We start from the raw sequence: 26,651 nt of genomic DNA on the forward strand, positions 1-26,651 counted from the left end.
TGCCTGGCCAGCACTGATGTAACAGATGTGTGTATACATAAACTCACCACCTGCATCAGTGCCTGGCCAGCACTGATGTAACAGATGTGAGCATACACAAGGCCTAGTCCTCCACCTGCCACTAGATCAGCTTCATGTCCTAAGAGCTGCTACCCAAATGGGCTTGCATACTCTTCATCACTATACTATTTGATCAACATAGTTTGGCAGAATGTCTATGATGCTTAAACTCTGAATGACCCAGAAGAAGTATTATAGTACCACTCTTGAAGAAGACTTCTCTTTTTTGCCAATTTAAACAAATGTAAGTATACTTTTTGTAAGTGCAGAAGCCATTTTTTTCTTATTGATAAGAAATTATTTTTGCTGTGTATAAATATTCTATCTAATTTAATTATTTTTGAGTAATTGAATTTTTGAAAGAAAACGTTTGAGTTGCATATTACATTTGTTTTGGTTGCTCACAATGTTTCCATATGTGTATGTAAATGCATACGTATATTCACATCTAATCATCTGCACAGCAGCTCCAGTAAGGAAGACTTGGCCGGAAGTGAGAATCTCTGTATTTCAGGGTTTATTAGCTTCTCATAAAAACAGACCTATGACATGTATTGATTTGTAATAATTATTCTAATAGAATTCAAAATGCCCTGATAATTTCAGAAATGCCAGACAGATCTCTGTATAATTATATTATGCAGAAAAAGTTTCGATTACTATATTCCATTAAATATACATCCTGCTTCTATGCACCAATTTAAGGACAATTTTACATTTATATACCAAGGAGAAACAGACTGACTGTATTCAGTAATGACACAAGAACCCTTATATTTTGGGAGTTTTTCAATTACAGTGGACAGAACACATTTCTACATATCATCAGCATTTAAAGCCAGATTCCAGCTAAATGTAGTAGCATTTGTTCAAACACAATTTAATGCCTGCTGAAACTTTGTAAGAGGGAACATTATCATATAATAAATCCCTAGAGGAAGGAAGCCTTCTAAACGGAAATGGGTATTTTTTTAAAATATACTCATGACATTCTAGTCATTTTGTTAAAAAAATGTAGACAGTTCATTTGGGATCCTTTCAAGCACTGAAATTTCAAGGTACATTCTAGAATAAGAATGGAAGCATGCAAGAATAGATGAGGTATTTTTAATGAGTTACCTGTTAAATAAATTAATAATAATCACATGAGATCGTACAATGAAGTCTGCTAACATATCAAATTCATTAGATACTTTTTTGCCAAATTTGGAGAAGACAGATTACATCAAGGCTAGAGCAGAGCTGGCCAGCCTGCCTTGGTTTCTTGCTTAGGTGCACGATCTTTTGAGCTTCAACCCGAGGTGCACCAGTTATGACCTTGCACTCCAGTGTTTGATCTCCAGGGTTTCAGGAAAACCGTCAAAGCTGGAGTTAGCCATGAATTACTACCAGCAGTGCTTTCTGCATCTCCATGTAAGGACAAAAAAAATTGATAAATTAAAAAAAATATATAATCAACTTAAAAATAATAGTTTTCCCAAAATCACACATCAAATATGTAAGGAACAAATTTGTCAAAAGTAGTTTGCTGTGAATACTAGAAAGGATTCTGAAATGAACAGGTGGAATTTTGAAGGGTCATGAAGAGGCCTTAGGATAAGAATCTCTTCCTATGACATCACACCCAAACTGAGAGGTCACTAACCATCACACTTCTCCAGGATCTGAACAGTATCTCCGATTTCCAACGACAGGCCATACGGGACGGTGCCTCGAAAACTGGCAATAACTGGAAGAAATGATAGAGAATGTAAGAAGGCAATCACGTCAGTTAGAGCAGCTATAATGCTTGCCATCAAACATTATTGCATAGGGAAATGAATGAGAGCCTGGTGTCATTTCACTTTTATATGTTTTAAAAGAAAATCATTAGGCTCGTTTACTTTACCAAACTCTTGGTCAAATAAACACTATGAAGACACATAGAAATTATATGGAATACACCTCAGGTAGTATATAAAACACCAAGTCTCTTGCCAGCAATATATAAAGGCAGTGATATTGCTTATAAAGGTCCTTGAGGGACTGTGTGCTTTAAGCCCAACTGCAGTCGCTTCCTCCCTCCAGGTGCCTGGCTATGGTGATTAATAAACAGATGTTACTCATAAATGAAGATGACATCTCATACTCAGTACTAAGCTAGGGTCGCCTAGAGTCCATACTGTTGGGTTCTTTCCCTGAGACAGTAAACTGCAAAACAAAAGGGATTCTGTCGATTTGCTCACTCTCATCCTGAGAGCCATGCCAAGTTTATGGCATACCAGCAGTCATTCTTGCAGTAAAATCAGTGGTGACATTTTATTTCCCAGTGACTGAGCCATCCTTAGAGCTAAACACTCAGCCATAATTGCCACATTCCTTAGCACTTCAATACTTCCAATTGAGGGCCCCATTAATTATGGATTAACGATGTAGATAAACTGGTTTTAGAAACACTGTACAGCGCAAGGCAGACTAGGATGTACCACCTACAGGAAGACACACAGCTAGATTAGTCATCCCAGGCAACCCCAGGAATGATAGTGAGAATGAAGCTCAGAGATGTAGAGATTAAAAAAAAAAAATCAAAACACCCTGAGAAAAGGTTATCACCTACAACAACAACAAAAAAATAAAAAGACCATGTAAACTAAACCAATTTGTAATTTATGTCAGGTTGAAGGGATTTTTGAAAGGTGAAAATTTGAATTTTATTTATAATTTTGTTTCAGCAAATAGCATCCAGATATAGCCCTAATCACCAAACAAGTTTCTGCTACTTTGGGGAATATATTTAAACAGCCTTAGCAAAAACATGAATCTGTCACAAAAAATAATCAAAATGTACCAATAAGTTAATGGGCTTTTAGAGATGTTCCAAGCCCTTTTATGAACTCAAAACAAAATTAACAGTAGAAATCAAAATGCAGGACAGAAAAACACAACCCAAAAGTACCACAAGCTAGATTAAAATAACAACACAGGACAAATTTAGAATACTTTATAACTATAGATAAACACTAGCTTATTATGTAATTTTCTAACTCTAAGGGTAAATACCATAAATCCTCATAGTAATGTTCAAGAAAATATTTGCTTGAAAATCCAGAGTTCATGTACCTTGAAAGATGAGTTCACATAACTTTCAGATACTTTTAAGAAAATGACCACTGAACAGACAATAGATTCATTCTAATTTGGAACACTTCAAAACAAATCTGTACTCAGATCAGACTTTCTCTCCTTGCTGGGTAACCATATTCTTCATGACAGCCTTCCTTGATTCATGTGTACCCTCTCGTTTCACACTGCATGTGTGAAGGAACCAGAAACTATTAGTCTCATTGTTTATGTTCTCAAGGTATTGGGCAACACACGTCTAAAAAGTGCCGTGAACATGGTGACTGTCTCTCAGTACAAATAGGCTGGGCTTTAGCATGTGGTCACCGAGGGAATGAATGGAATCATAACCATACTGTAAAATGTTTTGGGATGGGGGGGTTCTAAGGAGGGGAAATGGGAAAAGGGGATGACATCTAAAATGTAAATAAATAAAATATCCAATAAAAAAAAAAAGAGAAGAAAAAAAGAATACTATTTTAGCAGTGCTCAATTTTCCAGAATCAACCTCTGTTATCTGTGAAAATTCATTCTGTCAAAGAAGCTATTTAACCTGTTTTTCTGGGTTTATAACTACGTTTTATCTAATCTATAGGAATAACTCTTCCCTCTGTCCCATCACAGGTCCCTGGAAACTACCAGGTGGTGTGAATTTAAATCTGAGCTTGATTGGCTTTCTCCTTTGTTGGAACCACATGGAGTCAATTTCTTCATACAAGCTCCTGGAGCCTACTGACTCCATTCATGAGTGTCTTGGCACATGAATGGAGTATGAACAAACACGTGGACCCATGGATGGGAGGATGAATGAAACCACCAAGAGATATTTCTACTGGACTCACAACTTCAGGGACACCTGTCGTAGCAGCTAACCAGGAAGTAATCAAGAATAGACCTTATAGAAGAAAAGCACTTTCAAGAGGTAGCTCTTGCCTCTGCACTCTGAAATAGCAAGCCATTTTTAGTTTCTGAATACACATTGCTGAGCCCTGATCAGTGTTTTCAATTGGGCTTCTGATTATGAAAGAGAATGCAGAAAGAACAAATCATAGGCAAAACAAGAGATGACAAAACATGACTGGTTCGTCTTTGTTATCAGCAGCATAGACTACATTACAATCTCAGGACTATTAGATCACAGAAGCAAAGCTCCAAAGGAAACACAGGCATTCATTCATTAATGAAGAAGGTTCTGTTTGCATTTCCACGAGATATTCTTAAAGCAGGCAATTACAATTTTTATTTTGGAAACAAAATAAAAATTTGTGTAAACATTCTACTAGTATTCTTCAAGAAACAAACCCATAGATGAAAATTAACTTGGTCACCAGTTATTATTATACAGTAGGTATGTCTTTATACAAAACTATACTCATTACATACTTCTTAAGGCAGCTTTTCCCAGTTTACTAAACATGGCAACACATGTGTTGGCCCCTTTATTTTTTTATTTGTTCATTTGCCTATGAACTTAACAGTTAACATTTCACAAAGAGCTTTCAGAGCTGCAGAATCACAGGCTCAATACTACTGAACACTGAGAAGACAGTTGAAAGTTGATATATGGATCATGTCCATCTTCACCATTTACAGTGTCCAAATATTAAAAACCCCTAAGCTTTCCCTTCGATTAAGATAACAAAATAAAGTAATTAATTATTCAGAATGAAAATTAAGTATAAATTTCATTTATATTTATTTATATTCATTTATATTTATATTCATTTATATTTACATCCTTAAATATATGTGGAAGTGCCAAAACACTAAATATATAACATTGTTGTGGTGATAGAAATATTCCAACCATGAGCATATTGTCACAAAGTCTCTCCTTTACATAGTGATATTAATTCAGTATACACTGACACTTTACTAAGATCTAACTATCTAACTATATTCTCAGATACAAGTACTAAATATTTCCTAAGTCATAGGCGAAGGGAAGTTAAATCGTGCTATGTGATAGGGATTTATTTCTTAGGTTCAAGAATACCAATTCTTTATTTAAAGAACAAAAAAATTTTTTTTAGGCTTTTAAGATGGCTACGGGGAAATTCAATCCCAGCATTCTAGGATTTTTAACAACTGAAACTCAAACCAGATTACTCAAAAGTTTTGTAAGTCAGACATGTAGCTGCAAATTGCATCACCAGCATGGTCAAAATAGTGTTTACAATGACTCCATTTGCCATGATTGACTTTGAGCCACGCAAATGCTGGCTTGGCCCATGGCAAGCTGACAATCTGAGATGGCTAGAACATGGAGCACAGAAAAAAAAGAATGGAACTGCTTTCTCCCTGGTGACACAAAGAAGGGGTCTCATGTCTCTAAGACAGAATTTTGCCTTCGTTTTCTTGGTAAAAGAGATCTGCAACTTATCACCAAATTGTGATCTGAAAGGTCACGTGAGCTGACTACTTACAACACAGACGACGATGCTGCTACTAGTCTCAGGGTCTGAGACTTCACACAATTCAATTTATTACCAAAATGCAACTTGAGATTTTTTTCTTTTTTCTTTTTTTCTTCTCAACAAAACAGACAAGTGCCCTCAAAATTAAATACTCCACTTCAAGTGAGATAGCTGTAAAATCTTCAGTGCCAGTCAGAGACGGGGTGAGGCAGGTGATGGCTGTGGACCGTCCGTAGAGATTCTCATGCTCCTTGGACCACACTTCACACTGGCCTTTTCTCTCCCTGAATGTCTGGGTGGCTCTTGTTTTCTTGTGAATATATCCATTTGGAAGTTTCTTATTCTATATGGGGATCATGAGGTGACAGCAGAAAGGGGAGAAAGAGGCAGAATTCTTGAGAAATGTAGAAACGAGCTGGGGTAGTGGGCAGAACAAAGGGGGATGAAGAGGCCCTGAATTCTTTGTGGGTACTTTATGTAATGGTGAACTATTAAGAAAAACGTGTCACCCTCTCCTCACACTCATGAACTCCCTGGAGAAAACCTGTTGTGGACCTGCGATTACAGTCTCATCAAATGTGCTCCTGTTTCTCTAAGTTTCTGGGGGCAGGACTTGCTGGAGGATAGAATGGGAGTGTCTAGAATGGAGCTGTGTGTTGACACCTCTCCTAAGAAAGGGCAGGGTGGAACTGTCCTAAAACTTTATTCTATTCCCACTCTAGATGAAATTCGAATTGCAGGTGTCCTGGTTAGCCTGAACTGTCAACTTGACAACAGTTCAAATTCATTTGAGAGGAACTGCCTACAGTCTACAGGCCCGTGGACATCTGGAGGGGGTTATCTTGATTATTAACTGATCGAGGAAGGCCCAGCCCATGGTGGGTGGCACAATCCTAGACAAGTGGTTCTAAGCTGTGTGGGAACACCAGCTAACTATTAGCCAGAGAGCAAGCCAGGAAACATCAACTCTTGCTTCTAAGATCCTGTTTGGAGTTTGTGCCCTGACTTCCCTCAGGGATGGATTGTGACCTGGAAGTATAAGATGAAATAACCTTATCTACTGTTGGGACCCGACTTTTAGCAGAAAGGGGCTAGATTATCTTTGCAGCCATCTGGAACCATATACCCTGATAAGAGATTTGGTTTTCAACAGCCTACAACAGCTGAGCACACTCTGATATCCCACATATTTTGTGTTGCTGTTTACTGCCCCCAGCTGCAAGGCGCACGTGGTAGCCACGCCTGCAAGGCATGCAGTTCACATGCTGTTCACGTGCTATCCAGGCCATACATGCCTGTAAGGCGCACATGGTATCCAAGCCTGTAAGGCACACGGTGCACGTGCTATCCATGCTATAGACGCCTGTAAGGCTTATGTCATATCCACACCTGCAAGGCACGTGATATCCACACACCTACAAGGCACATGGCAAAAGCCTATAAATACCTCAGAATTCCCTTCAATAAGAGAGACTTGAGACTTGAGACTTGACCACACAGCCTGTCTTGTCTCCATTCTTCGTGTCTCTTGCCCCAAGAACCCCACTCTGTCTCTTGACCAGAGCACTTAGCCCCAAAGCTTTGAGGCAGAGTACAGGCCGCAACAGTCTACCCTTGGTTGCTTTTGCCCAGTGTTTTATCACAGCAACAGAATGAAACTAAAACAGATGTCATTATTGACTTGAAGGGACTTGCTGCTGCCTATCAGGGTGACAGCATGATCATGGGATCAGATGGGCTACAAAGGTGGGGAGGGTCAGGGGGAATCACAGGAAATGCAGAAAGAGATAAAGTGTTAGGTTTTGGACATTTTTGATGCTTAACATTAACACAGGAACAATAGATAAAGGTGTGTTCTAACATCCACCCTCAGGCATGCCCCAAGTTTGCAGCTGCCCTTTCTGTCAATGGGATTCACTGAGACCTACACACCATGTAAGGAGACAAGAGAGATACACACACGCACATATACAACCAAACAGAATCCCCTTCTTATGCCCCAGTACCCAAGGCCAATATCTGGTATGTTTCAGACTACTCTATTCTCAGTGCAGTGGCCTTGAAACAATAGAAATGGACTTAATAACACTCATTTCTGGCATATCATAAGTATCATATCCCAGTCTTTGCATCAAATCCTGAAACTATCCTGTTATAAGGCTAGTTCTACCAAGGATTAGCATCCTGTTTGTGTCACTGGCCTCAGAACACAAGGCAATGGAAACTATGGCTTTGGATAGTGTGGTGATCATGAGAAAAACCCTTCTAGGGAAGGATAGCATTCTCTTGATGCTAGGGACACTGAGGCAAAAAGGCACTAAGACAGCCTCATGTGAAGGCAGGTGTTTTCCTCGGGTTAGGCCTCCTTGCCACAGCAGCTGCCATCTAACGACATCCAGATCTTTGTACTATAACTTGTCAAAATTCTGACTGGACATTCCATCTCAGGTGGTAGAGCATCACTGGGTTTACATTGCAGTTTACCCCTCCCTGCAAAGGCTACTTGCTTCCTTTCCATTCCTTTTCCACAGGGTGAACCCCCCAAAATCCCACCTGATAAATACCCAGAACCTTCATCGTAAGATTTCCTTTTGCTCTGGGAAAAAGAACCAGAAGCAGGAAGGTACTGAAGTAATCAATTATCAGGAGGGAATGACTAAATGTATTTGCTGTCACTGGAGCCATGGTAGGAAATGAACTTGCTCTATTCCCCCACAGGGTTGCAGCGCATTTACCACGGTGTTCACGCTAGAAATGCAAGGGGCGATCCTAAGTGGCTCAGGAATCAGTGAAGGTCACAACAGAAACTTTAATTAAAACTACCAGTTGGTACCTTTAAATGACAAAAATAAAATGACAAAATGACAAAAAAAAAAACAAAAAAAAAAAACAAAAACAAAAAAAGAAAAAAAAATGGTTATGGTTTGGGAGACTGCCAGCCACACAGGACATTTTAGAAGAGACTTTAAACAATTATCTCAAAAGTGTTCTAGCACACTGGATCAGAGTAAGATTTTAAACATAGAGGAGGTGACCTGGGATTTAACTCCATTGACCCTGTGGATCTCAGTGGAATCATTGACCTGTAGAAAGTTGTCCTGCGAATCCAACTGGGAGGACTCATCTTGGGAGCCTGGAAGTAAATGTTGTGATTTTTTTTTTCCCACTAGAATTGTTAACTACAAATCTGGATGCTGAATCTGAATCCAAAAACCAAACTAAGGCTTCTACTTCACAGAGGTAAGTGAAAAACTCTCTTTTATTATTTTAGCGTCTTAGAAATCATTCTTAGCAAGTTATGTTCAGATGCTGATTTGAGCAACTCAAAAGGTAGAACAGAGTTATGAATAATTATTCTGGTTTAAAAAAAGTATAAGGAATCTGCTTTAGAAAATAATAAACTGAAAGACATTTTCTTGACTCAAAGGCAGAGACATGTGTCCAAGTGTTGGGCTTTCCATATTCATTCCACAGCAATAGTGTATTATTTGTCCAGGGGACAATAAAGCCTTCAGGACAAAAAGCAGATGGAAGTTACAGAAAACAATAATTGCATTTCATATCATTTATGTGAATCTTTATTAGGTAAATAAAATACCATTTTCCCATCATGTTTATTAAATCCAATACCCACGCACTTGGCAAATACACATGAAACAAACAAACAAACAGCAAACAGCTGCCCTTTCCAGAGGTTAGATGGTGAATATTTAAATAATATTATGTAGAAGAAGCCATTGAAATACAGAATTGATCAGATTCTTGGCTTCACTCTAAGGTTTTCATTTGCTTTTGCTACAATCCAGAAGAGTAACAGGACTTGTTCTATGCACTTGTGGCCTCTTTCTCAAGTTTCTGTCCTCGAGTCCTAGATGCTCAAAGTGACAATACCTATATAGTGCCGAACATCAGCTTTGGGGGTACAAGTGAAGGAGGCATAGCTGCTACTGTCCCTCAGCACCCCACAAGAAGCTGTCATGGAATTTTAGGGGCCCACCTCAGATCAAAGCAGCTTCTCAGCTTTAATGCTGAAAAGAATGCCAAGACTGGACATTTTATAAGGCAGAGTTGGTGATTTTACTAAAGATATTTTAATAAAGGCTTAAACATGAGCTCTAGGAGAAAAAGAAACACTCAGAAGAAAGTATGTACACACAAGTATAAGTAAGGGCTCCTTAAGGGAAGGGTACAGCTCTTTGGTTATTCTTATTTTTTATTTACAATAACCATATATAGAATTTTGGTGGTGTTTGAAATAGCTACCTTAGTACTAGGTGGTTCCAGAAGGACATCACACAGGGTTATAACTGACAAAGTAACAGTGTGGTCCACAGGGATGTAGGCTTTCTTTATCCTAAGGAGCTTTATTTAAGATTTTCAAGTGATGTTTCTGGGAAAGAAATGCATTGCTGTTTTAACATGTTTGTATATCAAAGGAATATTAATTCTATATTAGTGGTCTTATAGGAAATGCATTCAACATGGTGGAATTCTTGCTTCCAGAACAGTGAGAGGCTTTAATCATATTGGGGATCCCTTTCGTCTCCAGCTCACATACATTCCCTATCTTTTGATCCTATCTTAGGAGCATTGAAGGGTCTGCCTGAACAAACCACACAACGGCATCCTACCCTGCATACACACTTGGCTCAGCAAATGCACAGTGCACAGTGCCTGGTCCTCCTCATTCCCTAGCCTACTCTACAAACCAATCTCATCTAGAGCAGCCGTTATCCTCACACAACTAGGCGTGACTGCTCTGGTTTGCCCCGTAGGCTGTTTTCTCCCCTCAGTTGCAATTGTGATTCCCATTCCCAATGCTTACTTCTCCGGAGGACGGCATGCACATGACATTACATAGTACATAAACCACATTAACATTCCATCTGGAGACATAGAACCCTGAGTTCCCAGTACTACTCTTTGTCCTATGCTAAGGAGCATAGCATACTAAAGGAGGAATGAAGGAAGTGTCCCATACTCTCTCAACACCTACGCCCTGTGTCTGTGTGCTTTTTCCAACCCATCCTTCTGCACAAGCCCTCTCAGCAGTCACACCGAGCTGCTTCCTAGCTCTACGCAAGTGTTCTTGCTTTCCTCACTTGGGATTCAGGCTTCCAAATTAACCAGGGTATCCTCCTGAAGGAGAGTCCTCCCTTCCCTGACCCTCCCACACATATCACCCATTCTCCCTTGCACCCCTCCAGCACTTACCACACACTACAATCTAAGTTTTAGGCTCTTTCATGCTCCAAACATCTAGCACAATGCCTGACACCCAGTAGGTCTTCAATAAATGTCATCTGAAGAAAGAACAAAACGGCCAAGTCTTGTCATTTGCTTATGTTCCCAAATCTGTATGAATAGTGTCAGGTTTTTAGAAACAATGGGAAGATAACACTCTGCACCTGAATGGCAAGTCAGTAAGTCATGAGAAAGAAGTTCTACAAATGAGAGCTTGGAAGCACACCAGTTTTTTGTTGCTTGGATTTTTGCCATCTAATCATTTAATTTGGCCCCTCTCTTGCTCATTTAAACTATTGTTAAGAAATCGGTTAGTCATTTCTCATATCTGTAGGAGTCTTCTAACCCCCAAACTCATTGTATTTTCAGGGATGAAACTAATATTTTATCAAGGACTGCACACAGAAAAGAGGAACAATAGTTGGTTAGTAAACCCTTCCAGGTAAACGAGAGGCAGGATCCAACCCATCAAATAGCATCTTCACCTGTGGTTTGTCTCTCGCTATTAAAAAAGCCGTCCTAAGCCACGGTTTCTACCAGTGCTGAGATCTGTTAGATGTGATTACTAGTATTAACAAACTAATCACCACTTTATAGTTTCCCCTTGTGAAGACCAGGTATCCTATGGAGAAGCACTAAGAGAATATGCAAATATACCCCTTCTCATCAAATTTCATAGGCTGTAGTGATAGCTTTTGCTTACAACCATAGCCATTTCTAATTCTGATTTTCCCTGCACAGGATTATTCAGACATAGCTGGACTGTTTTACTTGGAAGCAAATACTGCAATGGTTTCTTTTTAAAGTAAAAAGAATAGACTGAGGTTGTTTTTTTTTTTTTAAATAAAAAGCATAAATTAACAATACTACCATAGATATTCTTCAAATGGCCTATTCAACATGTATACAATTAATTTCATTTGTATTAGAAAATGAAACATATCAAGTCTGTTTCAGAAAATTAAAGAAATAATAACTTAAAAACATTCTGCCCAAGGCTGAGGAGATGGGCCATTTTGTAAAACACTTGCCCAAAAGCATAAGGAACGGAGTAAATCCCAAGGAGCCACATCAAATAGCCAGGTACAGTGGTGTGTACTTATAATTCCAGTGCTACAGATGCAAGACAAGCAGATCCTTGGGACTTCCTAGTCAGCCATCTTAGCCTAATCAGTGAGCTTCAGGTCAACAAGAGACACTACCACCCAAAAACAAGACTGAGAGTTTTTAAGGAACAATGGCAGAGGTTGACCTCAGGACACCATATGCCCAAACATAAATCTAAGTCCACAAACATATATATATATATACACACACACACACAAACACGCAACTATGATTCACAAACACAGACAAATGTTTGTGTCTGGTTATCGCTATATAACATGAATTTATTAGACACTACTTTCTTAAACACATAATCTGTGGCTGTGTGTTTGGCAAAAGACAGTCAATATTTAAAAAAATAAATAAAATAAAAACAAAACAAAAACTTGGATGGGTCTTGTCATCGACCACAGTCATCCTGGGCTCAAGTCAAACCTTCCTATCTTTGTTACAATTGGTAATTTATGATGTAATCTTATTAAAGATAAATTTCCCGACAGCCATAATTTTGTACACTAATGCTTGCCATCAACAAAGACTGTAAGCCTTTTGAATGTTTACAGCAAAAGCTTTAAATTGCTGCATACTACAGTAGAACTATTAAAAGTCCTTAAGATATTGTCTAGAGCTACAGTGAGTCCCACCTTAGAAATGATCGGGGCATTAGAGATTTGATATAGTTTCTTATTTAAAGGCAGTGGCTCTCAACTGGCTCATTAGGAGGTACTTAACTATAACTAGTTGAAGTGTATTGAAAAGGAAGAAGAGTGGAGATATCTGTAGCAGGACAGTTGCCACATGGAACATGTCTCGCAAGAGGAGAAGGAATGGGAGAGCTTGTGCTAACTTCTCCTCAGCACTTTATTACTCGTCCATGTCAGGTGCCAGCAAAGGCTGACACACGTCTGTACTGCTCAGAGACACCCAGCACAGATAGTTTATAAATGTGCCTTATGCTTTTCTGTCATTTCCATTTCTCCCAAAAGAACACTGTTATCCCAGGAGCACTGATCTCTTTCCACTGGATACCAGCCTCAATGAACAGGATTGGTAGCAGCCACCTGACAAAGGGGGCTGAGGGATAAACTGTCAGGTCTTTAGAGTTCTGGGGAAAGCTGGGGCTCCTCTGTAAACTTGCACAGTTTCAAGTCTAGAAAGGCCACACTGCACATGTGATACTTGAAACCTGGGATTTACCTGGCTTACATTACCCAGGAAATTAGTGGAATTCTGTTATTTCTGTGTAGTAAGTTCTCTACGAAGCCTTTCAGCTTCCTCTCAATAATTATTTTTTAAACAAAAAGGTATTAAATAAGGAAATGCCACTAGTTTGTTTGTCCTGAAGACCTTAATGACAAGTAAGCAAAACTCACAAAAATGTAAGAGCTAAATCAGAAAGCCAGAACAAAAGTGAACATTACCAACTCAGCATTTATCAATTATAAATGAACTTTGAGATCCTTCCTCAGGGTTTTTAGAGGACACCAAGTTTCCCTGGGACCCTGCTCTCTGCTCTTCCCCTCCCCCGGCTGTATAAACCACTGAAGCAATGGCTTCACGCCTTTTTCTCACTTATGCATCTCAGCTATCACAATCTGCAATGTCAGGTTTTGAAGGAGCTGGACCACTTCAGAGACTTGTTGAAACTACCCCTGTGCCCAAACAACCCCTTCTCTCCAGCATAACAATTAACACCTATAAACATTTATCCTTTGTCCTCTTTTAGGAAGCAAATTAGAGAAGTTTGAAAATGTCTTAAAAACAGACAACAGGGCTGGTGTTAAGGCTGAAAACAGTGGCTTATTTCACAATATGTTAATTAGGAACAATCCATCTATTGCAGTTCTTTTGTTCAGAAGACAATCTGCATTTGTTTTTTATTTTTCTGACCACCAATTGAGGAAATTTCCTCTGTCTGTGAACTAAACTTGATGGTGTGAAAGTCCTTGGGGTTTTACACACTAAATGAGGACTTTCTATATTCTAATGAGTGAGGACAAGTACCCAAATATTAATAGGATTTTTGAAAGTTAAACTATTTCAATTTTTAGAATATAAATTTCCAAAAATATGTAAATGAACAAATGTACAATGTACAAAATTTAAAACTTCTCCAGTGTGTGGGAATTTACAAGCATTTCCCTTAACAGAATAGCAAGCTTAAACTTCTAAACATGGCTACCAGTATAGGGATGTAAGATATGACGATACATAAAATATGACTTGCCTGGAAGATACATCTTCAGCTAATGACTACAGCTAAGAGTATGTGAGGGCCTGCAGCATCAGTCAATGTTAGTTAAGCCTTAGGAAACACTAACAGCTCAATAGCGAAAGTCATAGTTTCACTTTTGATAATACAGGGTACTATAGCAAATCCTAATTAAAACTTAATTTATCTCTCTATATAATGAACATATTAAGTATTTTTAAATGTAAATGAAAGAACTTAAAGACCGAGTAGGAGCTTTCAACAGAAAGCGCTTTAAAATTCTAAAATTAGCATTTTGTTGTAAGATATAAAGCAACAAACACCTTTGCCCTTAATCTACATTTAAATGAAATATTGATAAATGATGAAGGTGCACCTTTTAAATGTAATTCATTATTGTGTGTGTGCTTGCATATGTGTGCACATAACAACTGCATGCATATGGAAATTAGAGGCAACTGATAGAAGTAGTTCCTTTCCTTCTACCCCAGTTCCAGGAATTGAACTCATATCAAGATTTTGCAATAAGAACTTTGACCTGTTGAACTATCTCTGAGTCCCAGAGGTCCTTCTCCCACATTTTAAAATAAATCAAGTTTTAAGTTCTTTCTAGCATACTGAATAGCTGTTCATTTAAAAATCTTTTTCATGAATCTAGCACAGCAAGTTCACTTATTAAATACTGCAGCTTTAAAATGTAGTGTGTGTTGGAGTGGAGAGATGGCTCAGCAGTTAAGAGCACTGGCTGTTCTTCCAGAGGACTCAGGTTCAATTCCTTATAACCTTATGGCAGCTCCAGAGTATCCAACACTCTCACACAGACATACATGTAGGAAAAACACAAATTCACATAAAATGAAAATAAATAAATCATTTAAAAATATAGTATATGTTCTGCATTCTCCTTAAACCATGGACAGCAGAAAGACCATTCAGCTTATTTACCTAAGTGATAAACCATAATTATGTCACCTTACGCAGGAAAATCCTATTTCAAATGTGAGATGCAGAGAAAAAGATACCAAACAGTGGAGGGAAAGACTTTCCTAGGCTGTATTAGGTCACAAAGCTGGGAGGAATGGCTGAGGTGCCTATTTAACATAGCACAGCAGCCGTGGCTTCTAGGTTTTCCCAACATTCCTCAGTCTATATCTGTTAGAGGGTATAGCTGGCATACCTTGCCCTCTAACCTAAACTTCTCCAGCCCAGTGGCTGGGTTGCTCTTCCTCCAGGTGCCCTTTGCAATATAATCCAGCCATGTTGTCTATGCTGGTCCCTTTTTCATCCTTTTAACCTTTATCCTCCTGGCCTCTTTGTCTCCTGGTCTCCTGGCTTTCCAGCCTCCCCTCCCCTCTCACCTCACAAGGCCTGGTTCAGGGTCCTTCCTGCTCATTCTGGGGTCTCCCAGATATCTCTGCTTCTGGCTATGCTCTCTCCATATCTACAATATATGGAGAAACCTTCTCCTCCACCACACCTAGGAGCACACATGCCCTCCTTTTTAATTTCTTTTGTTTTTCATTCAGTAATTCAGTATCTGAAGCTCTTTAACCTATTTCTAGAAGTAGTACGTTTTCTCGGTAGTCTCTGAACATGTGCCAACTCCAGTTCTGACAAATATGAGATGCAAATAGGGCAGACTGCCTAAGAGCTCATCACAAAACATGCATTAAATGCTAATATGTTTCCGTCTCTGCCATGAGATTGAACTTTCTCTATTTCCTGAAGCCAGGCTAGGAATAGATAGTTGTCAGTTTCCAAAGACTGTGTCCTGTAACATGTCCAGCTTCTCAGTGTATCTCAGAGTGGAATTCCTAAAATGAACAAGACCAGCCTCATTCTACAGCTCAGCGGCTGTGGGTCCTTTTTCCTTTTAGTAAGGCAACAGGACAGTCTCAGCCAGAGTCCCTGGTGCTTCCACCTATTCTGCAGCTTCATAGCGGACGGCCCTCTAAAACACAAGTTCTCAATTTAACATTTGTCTTTGGAAAATGAGCAAACAAACAGTAATCATTTCTTGAAGATGAATCCAGCTTAAATGAGCATCCCTTGCATCCTTCAATCCAAAAAGTATAAGAAGGCCCCCAGGCCAGAGTAGATTTTGCTTTCTGTGTTGAAGAGTAGTTGATATCCCCCAGGCAAAATACATTTAACAATGTGGTTGTTTCAAGACACAATGGCATGGCTTTCTGTCTGGAACACTGCCATAAGACATGATCTGATCCTAAGAATCATTGGTAATTTCTCAAAATAATACCTTAAGCTTTCTACTTTGTCAGGCATTTGCATGCTAGTCAAGTGGGAAAGGTGTAAGAATGCTATCTCCAGAGATTAGCTTCCTGAGGCTTTAGGATCTAATCAAAAAGGACATCTGTCCCTCCATAGTCTCAGTACCTTCTCCATTCCACACATCCAGGATACAGTTCAACATCAGGAAATAAGAAGGTAGGTTGCTAATCCATATCTGCTTCTGTAGCTGCGCAGTGTACGTACAAGTTATCATTTCTATTTTTCACTCCCAGTGGCTTCCTAGACCTCCACTTACACATCAGCATTGTCTTTGGAAACAGCAAAGCCCAGGAGACAATCCCTGTTCTTACTTCATAAACAGGCTTGCTCACTTCCCAGCGACAGCCATAAAAGTGAAGGCTTACATTAGGAAGACCTTATTTTGTAAAATCCTTAGACTTCCTATTAATATAAGAATTAGAAGATGGAGAAGAGTTTTACTATAGGCAATGGAGTTTGAAAGACTAAGAATGCTTTCCCCACCCATAGATGAAAAGCTTCTCCAGTATAGACAGGAAGAAAGAAGAGAAACGTGGGAAGGAGGGTGGGGAGAGAAAGAAAAGAAGGTAATGAGGTAAGGAGGTGGGTGACAAAGAAAGAGGCATGCCATAGAGTTGCATGAAAAGTGAGTGAGGTCGGCTTCATATTCCGTTGGTCAAGTTCTAGCAAGAGAGGAGCAGAGGCCTAGGGTCTAGAAATATCACTGAAGTGTGTGTTCTGTGTTCTGCTTTGCCATGCTCCAGAAGGTGCTGAAAGGATCTGTCTCTAGGTGGAGTGAAAAGAGCAGGCTGACATGCTTTGTATGTTGAGTTTCCTCCCCACAGACATTCTCTTCTTGAGAATGGTTCACAGGAAGCTAAACACGTAACCACGTTCCACATCAGCCCTAGGCAGGATGGAGAATAGAGCTGGATTCCAGCAGGTTGAAAACCCCGACTATAGCTTAGTAGAAGGTCAAATGAGAAAGAAAGATAGCTTTAGCCTTAAGCATATCCATACCAGAGCATGAACAGCGGCAAAAGCTGATGCTCAAAGCCAGTGCATTTTTCTCTGTAATTACTAATCTCTTTGGTCCATCAATCAGCCCTCTGGATTTAAACAATAAAAAAGAATAAACTGCTACCAATGTATATCATGAATTTGAATACACAAACTTCAGCTGAGCTCTGGTTTGTCTAGGCTTCTGCTTGTTACTCACTTCTATTTAACATACTCAAAGAGAGTAGCAGAGATATAAAATAGTGCATGTATTTATATGAATGTAAGAGAGAGAGAGAGTGTGTGTGTGTGTGTATGAGACTAGGGACCTCTTCTCAAATGGCCTATTCCTATGTGAAAAAACAGGATAGGTGTAAAATAAAAATAAGTAAAAATCAATACTTGTTTATCCTTTGACTAATCTGAGAAAGAAGGTAGTGAGTACATGTGTTCCACGCAGCTCTCATTGAGCAAACTACTCCCTGGACTTTGTGTGATGCACAGGAGTCTACAATCTTCAGACAGACAGGTAGGTTCACCTATCCTGTTATTTTAAGTGCAAACCTAGGTATTTATTGGACATCATCCACAGAGAAGCACCTAGTATTTCCAATTCTTCATGAACTTCCTGGTTTATTTCTTCAGAAAGTTCCCAGCCATTCCCATTTGTCAAACAGGACTGACTATACAGAGTTGTCTTCAGAGCCCCTCTGCTCACTTCTCCCATTCAAATACATCCGGATCCCCACCACCAATACCTGGTGCCAGGATGTGAAAGGCAATGCCATCCTTCAGGCATACTAAATGCTATTTTAAAAGAAATCACACACTTGCTCCTACAGAATGTTCGGTGATAATCCAAGGAAGACCACAAGGCTTCAGCCGGGACACACTTTACTTGGTACTATTTGTGTCATGATGGTGTTACAAGCACTCAGAAGTGAGTTTACCTCTCCCTTTTTACATTACTCTCTTTCCTTGTCCTTAAGTTGAGATGATGGAAGAATATACTTAACATCTCTTTTTACATATCTTTCCTATCTTCCCTGGCCTCCCAGGAGAGATTATAGAAGAATATGCTTAACACATTACAATTACTCACTGAATACATATGTACTAAACATCTGCCACGTACCTAATAACTATTATACTAAATACTACTGTATATAGTACTAAACACTGTTATATGTATATACTCAGCCAGGAGCATCCACGAGCATATTGCAATTGTGTTTGCAGTGATGTTGCACGGCAAATTATCAATATTTGACAAATGAGGAAGTCTGGACCTAGACAAAGTATTTTCCCTAGGTAAAGAAGCTAGAACGTTGCCTATTGGAAGGTTCAAACCCGCTTAGCTGGTAGATGCCCCAACTGCAAGAACTACTTCTTGACAGGTGAATAAGCACCAGAGAGGAGAGGAAGAACATAGAACAGACTTCTACATAAGGTGGGTTCAAATCCCACCCCTGTATGTTATAAACCATGTGATTCCAGCCAACTATTTACCTCGCTCTGCCTTGGTTTACTCACCTAGAACCCCATATGTATATCGCTACTATGCATCAATTAAAAAGAAAAAAAAATATTTTCCTGATGAAATGTTTATTTCATCAATTTCCATCCTGTCATTTATTGGTACAATTTGCTGATCAGCACTTGAGACCCCAAGTCTGCAAAAAATTTGAATACAACTTGTTTCACAGTATTGCCTCATGACAAGACTTGGACAGTTGCTCCATCAAGCTGAGGGAAGCCCATGTGAGCTGCAGCATCCAAGACAAAGCATATACCTAGTGATCAGTTAATGTGGAGAGTTTCAGTTCAGGCTTGTCTTCCCCTTAGGGTTCAGTGTTTGCTTCCATTTCAGTTATGGGAACTGGCCAAGGAGACCAAGCTGGTGACAGGGCCAGGCTGCATTCTGCCTCACAAAAGCACACCACCTACTTCTACAGCAATGCCTCTGGAAGCCAACCCCAGCTTAGATGACATCATGCATCTGGGTAGAGACCAAAGGTCTGAGGTTATTATCCTGTCTCCTATGCTTCAAGTCAGTAATAATGAAGTTGTTTACTTGCACTTTGTCCTTGGAACCAATCACAGCCATGCTAATGACAGAAAGGTAGGCACTCTGTACTCCATCACCTCAGTGCTGGCATTACATAATGTATGTACCATTTCTACAACTTGAAAATACAAAAGAAAATAATCCTCAGCTGACCAAGTCATGGTACACAATTGATTGCATCATGATACATCTCAGAGGAAAAACAAAAATTCAAAATCAGATTTACTCTTTAACCTGCCCTGTCCCTTTCATCTCCTAAGATCTTTAATATTTCATGCTGTAAGGCACTACCCAGGAGACTAAATGATAGTATAGAGAAGTGTCTCCTTCCCTTTATGAGTCACACACACAAGCGAGAGGAGCCCTCCCTAAGCTGCTTGGCTCAGGCTTTCATGGCCTGCATGCCTGTGAGTTCCGCTCTTTGATGATTTGCTTTTAGAGAAAGGCTCCTAAGGTCTGATCTGTAGAAAACATGACCTTCGATGCAATGCTTCCAACTTTCCAATAATAGGAATTCATAAGAAAATCAATTTACTTTAAAAACTTAATAATTCAATAATTTATATGTCACGGGAGACTTTGTTCTTCAGTCCTGGCTTTAAATATCATCTGAATGTGGATAGTCGCAAATAGATACTTCTGGATAAGATTTTCTCCTGTTCTCCAGGTTACTGTATTTAGTACACTTGGCTTTTCATTTTATACTGTTATTAAACTGAATGTCCAAAGAGTCTCCTCCATCTTAACCAATCCGAAGTCTACTCCACGGTCAGCTTTCCATCTCAGCAAATGGGTGATGCATCATCCTTCTGCCTACTCAGCCACAAGCAGTTATTCTTGCCTCCTATCTCCCCTATCCTCTCAGTGATATCTAGATTCTGGTTACTTCTCCTTACACAGACACTCACCATGGCCACTCACAAGTCAATCCACCAGCACTGGAAGCTGAGGTTATTTGAACTACACTTTTCCTACCCTGGAAACCATACTTCTGATTTCCCACACTGCAGCCAGAATGATTCTTTTAAACTCAAGGTAGATAACATTATATGTCTGGTCCAAATCACATAATCCCCCCACCAGCCCCCCCCACTGCACACTGAGAAACACTGGGTATGTTCATCTTTGGAGTTCTCATAAGTAAACACTGATGTAGGTCTTACTTTGACATAATATATAATTAGCAACGTGATACAAACTTCTCTGGGTGGAATGCCTCACCTTTTTGTTAGAAGCTACAAAACTTGTCAGGAAAGGACAAATCTGTTCTCATTACTATGCTACTGAGTTCACTTATAAATAGCCAAATTTCCAAGTGGAGAAACTTGGCTTGCATAACACAGCTGGTCACTTCCAAAGCACTAATCAACAGAGATGTTGAAGAGAAACCTAAAGTCCTTAGTGATGATGATGATCATGATCGTACAGATGTCTGCCAAATGCTGACAGAGCCAAATCCCCTGCCGAGTCAGCACCTACCATATGCTGGCACTTTGCTGGGTGCTGGGGTCTGGAGATGGATGTTTTGATAAGCTGCCACTTCAACCTCATCAGCATCAAGTTCACCATACTTTGATAGGGCTTAATTTTAATGTCCGTACATATGAACTTGCTGTGAGCCCAAAGTCTCCTTGAATGAAGACAAGGAATAACCTGGAGCTTCTGGTCTCTGTGTGGTCACAGCTACACAATGTATTACATGAGTGGTTTCAATAAAGAGAGATAAGAGATTCTTGTGTTTTCAATCTTCCTTCTATATGCTCAGTCTTCAGATTGGCCAAGGAGAGGCCAGGCTACTCTTTCGTATGGTAACTCCATTTTGGAGCTTCCCTAGTGATGGCTCCCACCTTAGCCTGATTCCTTCCCACTTGAGCCTGCAGCATGATCTGTCTCAAATGGAGCCAACTGTATATCACTAAAATAAACCTGTCAACAATTTCTCATGATTGGTAAGGGAAAGTCCTTGTCCTCTGTGGCTTGGCCCAGCTGCCTGCCTCATCTCTCAGCATCTTTTACTTCCCCTAGGACACACTAGATCCTTGTAGTTCTCTTACTCATAAGGCTGGTTTTTAACCCCTGGATGCCTTGTGTGTTCTATGGAGAACAGCCTTCAACGCTATTCACTGCCTCATTTATTCTAGTGTCAATAAACAGAAATTATTACCACCCCGAGACGCCATCTGTACCTACTTTTACACAATCAGTTATTTTTTTCAACTCAAAAGCATAGTTATCTCATTATATCACTTCAGCATATTAGAAATACTAGTTTTTGTCTTCATCTGTAAGGCCCCAGAACTCTGTCTATATCACTCTACACTTAAGAGACAGAAGAGCCCAACGAACAAGGGCCTTGTAAGTGAGTCAATGCTCATTCCCTGAATGAGAGATCAACAGACAACAGCTGCTCTCTAACTTTATCCAACCTACTCCTGTTCTAGTGAGGCCCATAAGCCAGTCTGTTTAAAATTTTTTGAAACAGGGTCAGGCTATCCTTAACTCACACTATTCTGGCCTTATCTTCTTTAATGTTGCGATTAAGGCATGTACCACCATTATGAGCTCAAGAATGTTTTTAATAGTTGTGAGTGATTTTATAAAAATCAAACTTTGTGCCATATGAAACTTACATTAAATTCCAATTTCACTGCCCATAAATGACATTTTTGGTGGAACTATTGCTTTTGAATTTTTTCCTCCTACTAAAAATAAAATTTTTTCTCTCACATAATATATTGTGATTATGGTTTCCTGTCCCTCTACTCTTCCCAAATTCTCCCCCATGTCCCCTCCCATCTAGATATACCCCCTTCACTAGAAACCAAACAGGCTTCCAAGATAAAATAAAATAAGATAAAACAAAAACTAACACATTTGAATAGGATAAAAGAATCAGAAGGAAAAGAACCCAAGAGAGGCACAAATAACAGAGTCCCACTCATTTACACACTCAGGAATCACATAAAAACACTGAACCGGAAGCCATAATACATATGTAAAAGACCTGTAAGGTAAAAGAGAGAAGGAAAAAAAACAAGTATATGTATTTTAAAAAATGATGAAATGAAAGAAAGAAAAAAGGAAGGAAAGAAGGAAGGGAGGGAGGGAGGGAGGGAGGGAGGGAAGGAGGGAGGGAGGGAGGGAAGGAGGGAGGAAAAACCCTGCCACAATATTATGAGTCAAGAAACTTCCAAAGACGCCATTGAATTAATTTTACTTGGCCATCTACCACTGGGTTTATAAAGTTGATGTCATGACCACTCCATGGTATAGTTAAAGAGAAGGTTATTGTTGTAGAGATGAAGATATAAGAAAGAGAACAGCCAGAGGCATCTGGAAGAGGCCAAAATACAGAGAAAAAGAAAGAACTGAACATGGCCAGCTGGCTGGACCTGGCTATGTGAAAAAGGAGCCGAGAAGACAAGCAGCAGAAGTAGGGGCACAGCAAGGTTATGAAGAGAATGAGCAGCATGAGCTGAAAGAATTTAGGGTTGGGAAGGAGGTGAGAAGGGCAGTATAGACTTTGAAATGTGTAACTGGTACTTCAGGTTACTGAGGGAACCTGGGGGCCAGCATGAGCTTTGATATGCTAATAGGCACCACAGATAGCAATTTGTCCCTTCTGCCAGTGATAAGGGAAATGCCTCCTTTGTGCAGAGAGGAAGTGGCCTCACAAATTTCCTCAGAAATGCTGGCTTTTATCTAATCGCCAGAAATCCTCCTATAGTCCAGTTTGAGTCCATATCTAGATATTTGGAATGCCTTTTGGGGGTCGGGGAATTGGATTCTCCTTTGGATCTGACAAAGAACATGCAGTCTGCTTTTAAGAGTGGTTTCCCTCTTGAGACTCCCTTGTAGAAAACTAAATTTTCTTTTTGCAAATGGTTACCAATTGGAGATCGCTTCTGGGTTAGGAATGAAGGCATGCATCCATGTCTCTTTTTAACTGTAAAAACCCATCTGGTGTAGACCTGTGCAGGACTTGTGCATGCTGCCTCAGTCTCTGTGAGTTCATATGTGCATCAATCTTGCTGATTGAGAGGGCCATGTATTTTTGTGTGTTTGGGTCCTGCATCCCTCTGACTCTTACACCTTTTTATGCCTCCTCTTCCATGGGTTCTCTGAGCCCTGAGGGGATTTTTGATTCATTTCTATGCTGGCAGTGCCTGCAGGGTACTAAGCATCTACACCATGTGTTTCCCAAACTTATCCATTTATAGAGTTTCCCAGCCTGCTCTGCAACTTAGTTCACCTGACTATTACTATCCTACTCATTTATATGAGATCCCACAGAAAGTCAAATGAAGGAAAGTCAGCAGTGCTGAGTCTTTGCTGGAAATGTAAATGCTCCTATGATAAACCTGCCGCTAAGGCAGCTGCAGACACAGTCAGCTTGGATGAACTCATTTGCTACTTACTGGCACTTTAAAATTTGGGAGCAGGTATAACAAGTAAAAATAATACTATAATTCAACATCAGAAATGGAAAATTTTCATGCCACTGCTAAAGGATCTTAACAACTCACACATCTACACGGTAAAGGTAAAGGAGAATTCATGTAAAGGCTTGTCAGTCCTTGCTTTTATATATCGTAATTCCAATTAAAGAAATCACTATATAATGTGTACCAAATTGACAGGCAGGTAAAGAAAACTAAGATGGCCCACTTGAATGTCTGTATGGTCAAAGAGGATGACAAAATGAATTTAAATTTGCATGTTAAGAACCACAGCTGAACCAAAGAGCTTCCAATTCAGACTCATGAATGGCAAAAAAGGAAAAGGAGGATGAAGAGGAAGAGACAAGAAAGAAGAAGAGGGGGAAAAAGAGGACGAGGAGGAGGAGAACATTTTCCCTTCAATTACCTTCAAGTACCCATTTCTTAAATGCCTGAGTCCCAAGCACAGCTGCTGAGAGCAGAGAACAAAAGAGAGAAACAGGAGACCCAACAGTTACAGCTCAGGCTGTGAAAAGCAGGGATGGAGGTGACTGCAGAGCAGCATAAAAGAGGGGTACAAGGCATAACTGGGAGGGGGATGACAGAGCATCATTGATTGAGACCATATCAGTCTTAAATTTGACACAACAGGGCTACAGGAGAGAACAGAACAGTGAGTCATTTAGAAAGATACAAGGAGCTAAGTACACAAGGCTAGGAAGTGCGAGAACCCCAGGGGAAGAGAAGGCAACCTAGCTACTGAATTGACTTTTAAAACCATTGACTTGAAGAAGGCTTCAATAAAGGGATGAGGTCAAAGTTCAAGTCTTTTGAGGACTGAGGGCCAAACAGATAACTGCAAACAGCAGAGAGTCCCAATACCTTCCTAAACCTTTATGAGAACATTTCGATTTCAAGAGAAAAAGTACTTCACTTACAGGTAAAGGCCAGAACTGGCATCAAAATAGACATTTCCTAAGGTGTTATCAGGCAATTATAGTCCAGCCAATTACTGTGGTGATAACCTTCAGCGCTGAGCTCATGCTCAGATTATGTGGCTCTGTCTGGGGAAAATGGAGCAGTGGTTTTTCTAACCAGTGTTGGCTGGTCCCTAGAACCCTACAAAACAATGACCACTTCGTTGTTATTGTTTAAATTTGAAATGCCCTGCAGGGGCTCTTGTTGTGGGTGCATGTTCCCTGATGTTGTAACTACTATGGGAGCCCATGAACTTTTACCAGATGGGACTAAGTGATAGAACGCTCCTCACAGGGGTTGGGCCTTTGAAGGTTATACCTGGGGCCCTGGCTCCTGTAGGATTCTTTACTTCCTATATTCCTAATTCTTTACTACTATCCTGTGAACATTCTATAAATTATGCCACATGATTCTGCCATCGTAGGCTGGTCTGATCTGTCTTTGTCACTATGATAAACTGAAACCCTCTTAAAACATGAGCCATAAAAAGAAAAGGAGAGGAGAGAAGAGACCAACTCTCTTTTCTTTTGTGTGTGTCAGGGTAGTCAAAAAATAACCAAACTCTCATAGCAGGATATCAGAAGTGATGGCCGGCACAGACTCTAATCGCCTCATTTCGCAATTTATTTCTCTCTCAACACTGGAAGATGCATCGTTGACAATGGATCCTATGACAGCTCAATTAATGTGCACATGGCTGTAATTTATTTTTAGATCTATTTGTCCCTATTCATTTCAACATAATCCTGGGGGTAGTATTCTCCTACTGACTCCCTGCAATGTACTTTAGACCTTAAGCAGGCCTGGTCCTCCAATTCTTGGTTGGAAGCAAGTTCCTTATGTATCCCTCAGCATCAGGCTCCTTCCAACTGACCTTGAGAATGGTTCACTGAGTTAGCATCTGAAAAGTGACTGCTTTGGCCTTGGCTTTGTGTCTTGTCACTGATGTCTCCTGAATCCAAATTGTAATGGTTGATTTTTATTGTCAAATTACCTGGATTTGGAATCCCATACAAACCCATCTCTACGTGTGTCTGTGAGGGTGTCTAAGTGGTTTAACTGGGGGAGAAAGACCCACCCTTACTATGGGAAGGAAGCATGATTCCATTGGTTGGGGTCCTAGGTTGAATCCAAAAAGAAGGAGTGGAAAGAAAGCTGAGCCAGCATTCAGCTATCAAATATCAAAGATTCAAATATCTCAGGGTATTTTATCCCAGTGATGAGAAAAGTAACTAATGCACCCAACATACCTGATGAGTTCAACATCTTCAACATGCATCCCAACAGCTTCAACTAGATGCCACTCTAGTCCATCTGATCCCCTTGACCATAAGAGGAAAGAACATTGGCTCTCAATAGCTAGGTACAGACAGAAGCTACTAAAGCTAAAAGCATCTTTAACTTTTCAAACTTCTTTTACATACAGGTCCTGGATAGGAGTTGCTTTGTAAACATGAAAAGCATGAACAGTTTTGAGAGACAAAAATAAGTGGAAAAAAAAATAACTGATAACATATCACTATTCACTCTGAGCCTGGGACCAAGAAACAACTGGCCTTTGCAACATCTTTTGCTAAGTTGAACTGACACTGGATAAGAACTGTTATTAACCATTGAATTTCTGTGCTAATTTGAATGACAGACCTTGTCACTTTGGGTAGATAATCTGAAATGTCAGCCAGCAGTGCTCTTGCACTGATGTGAAAATGCATTAGTTCCAACAGACAGCTGTGTTAATGGAGACGATGATTGCACTCACT

General features: G+C 39.9%; 1 protein-coding gene across 4 annotated transcripts in view; it reads right to left on the reverse strand.

Moving 5' to 3' along the window:
* Positions 1 to 26,651, reverse strand: part of Dock4 (dedicator of cytokinesis 4) — a 400,837-nt gene that overhangs the window by 220,003 nt on the left and 154,183 nt on the right. For all 4 annotated transcript variants that reach the window (XM_076941952.1, XM_076941953.1, XM_034514331.2 and 1 more), the window contains exon 2: positions 1,706 to 1,789. In XM_076941952.1, the coding sequence (XP_076798067.1) occupies positions 1,706 to 1,789 (84 nt within the window). The remainder of the gene's footprint in view (positions 1 to 1,705; positions 1,790 to 26,651) is intronic.

The sequence above is a fragment of the Arvicanthis niloticus genome, chromosome 11, assembly GCF_011762505.2.
Source record: "Arvicanthis niloticus isolate mArvNil1 chromosome 11, mArvNil1.pat.X, whole genome shotgun sequence".
Classification (NCBI taxonomy): Eukaryota; Metazoa; Chordata; class Mammalia; order Rodentia; family Muridae; genus Arvicanthis; species Arvicanthis niloticus.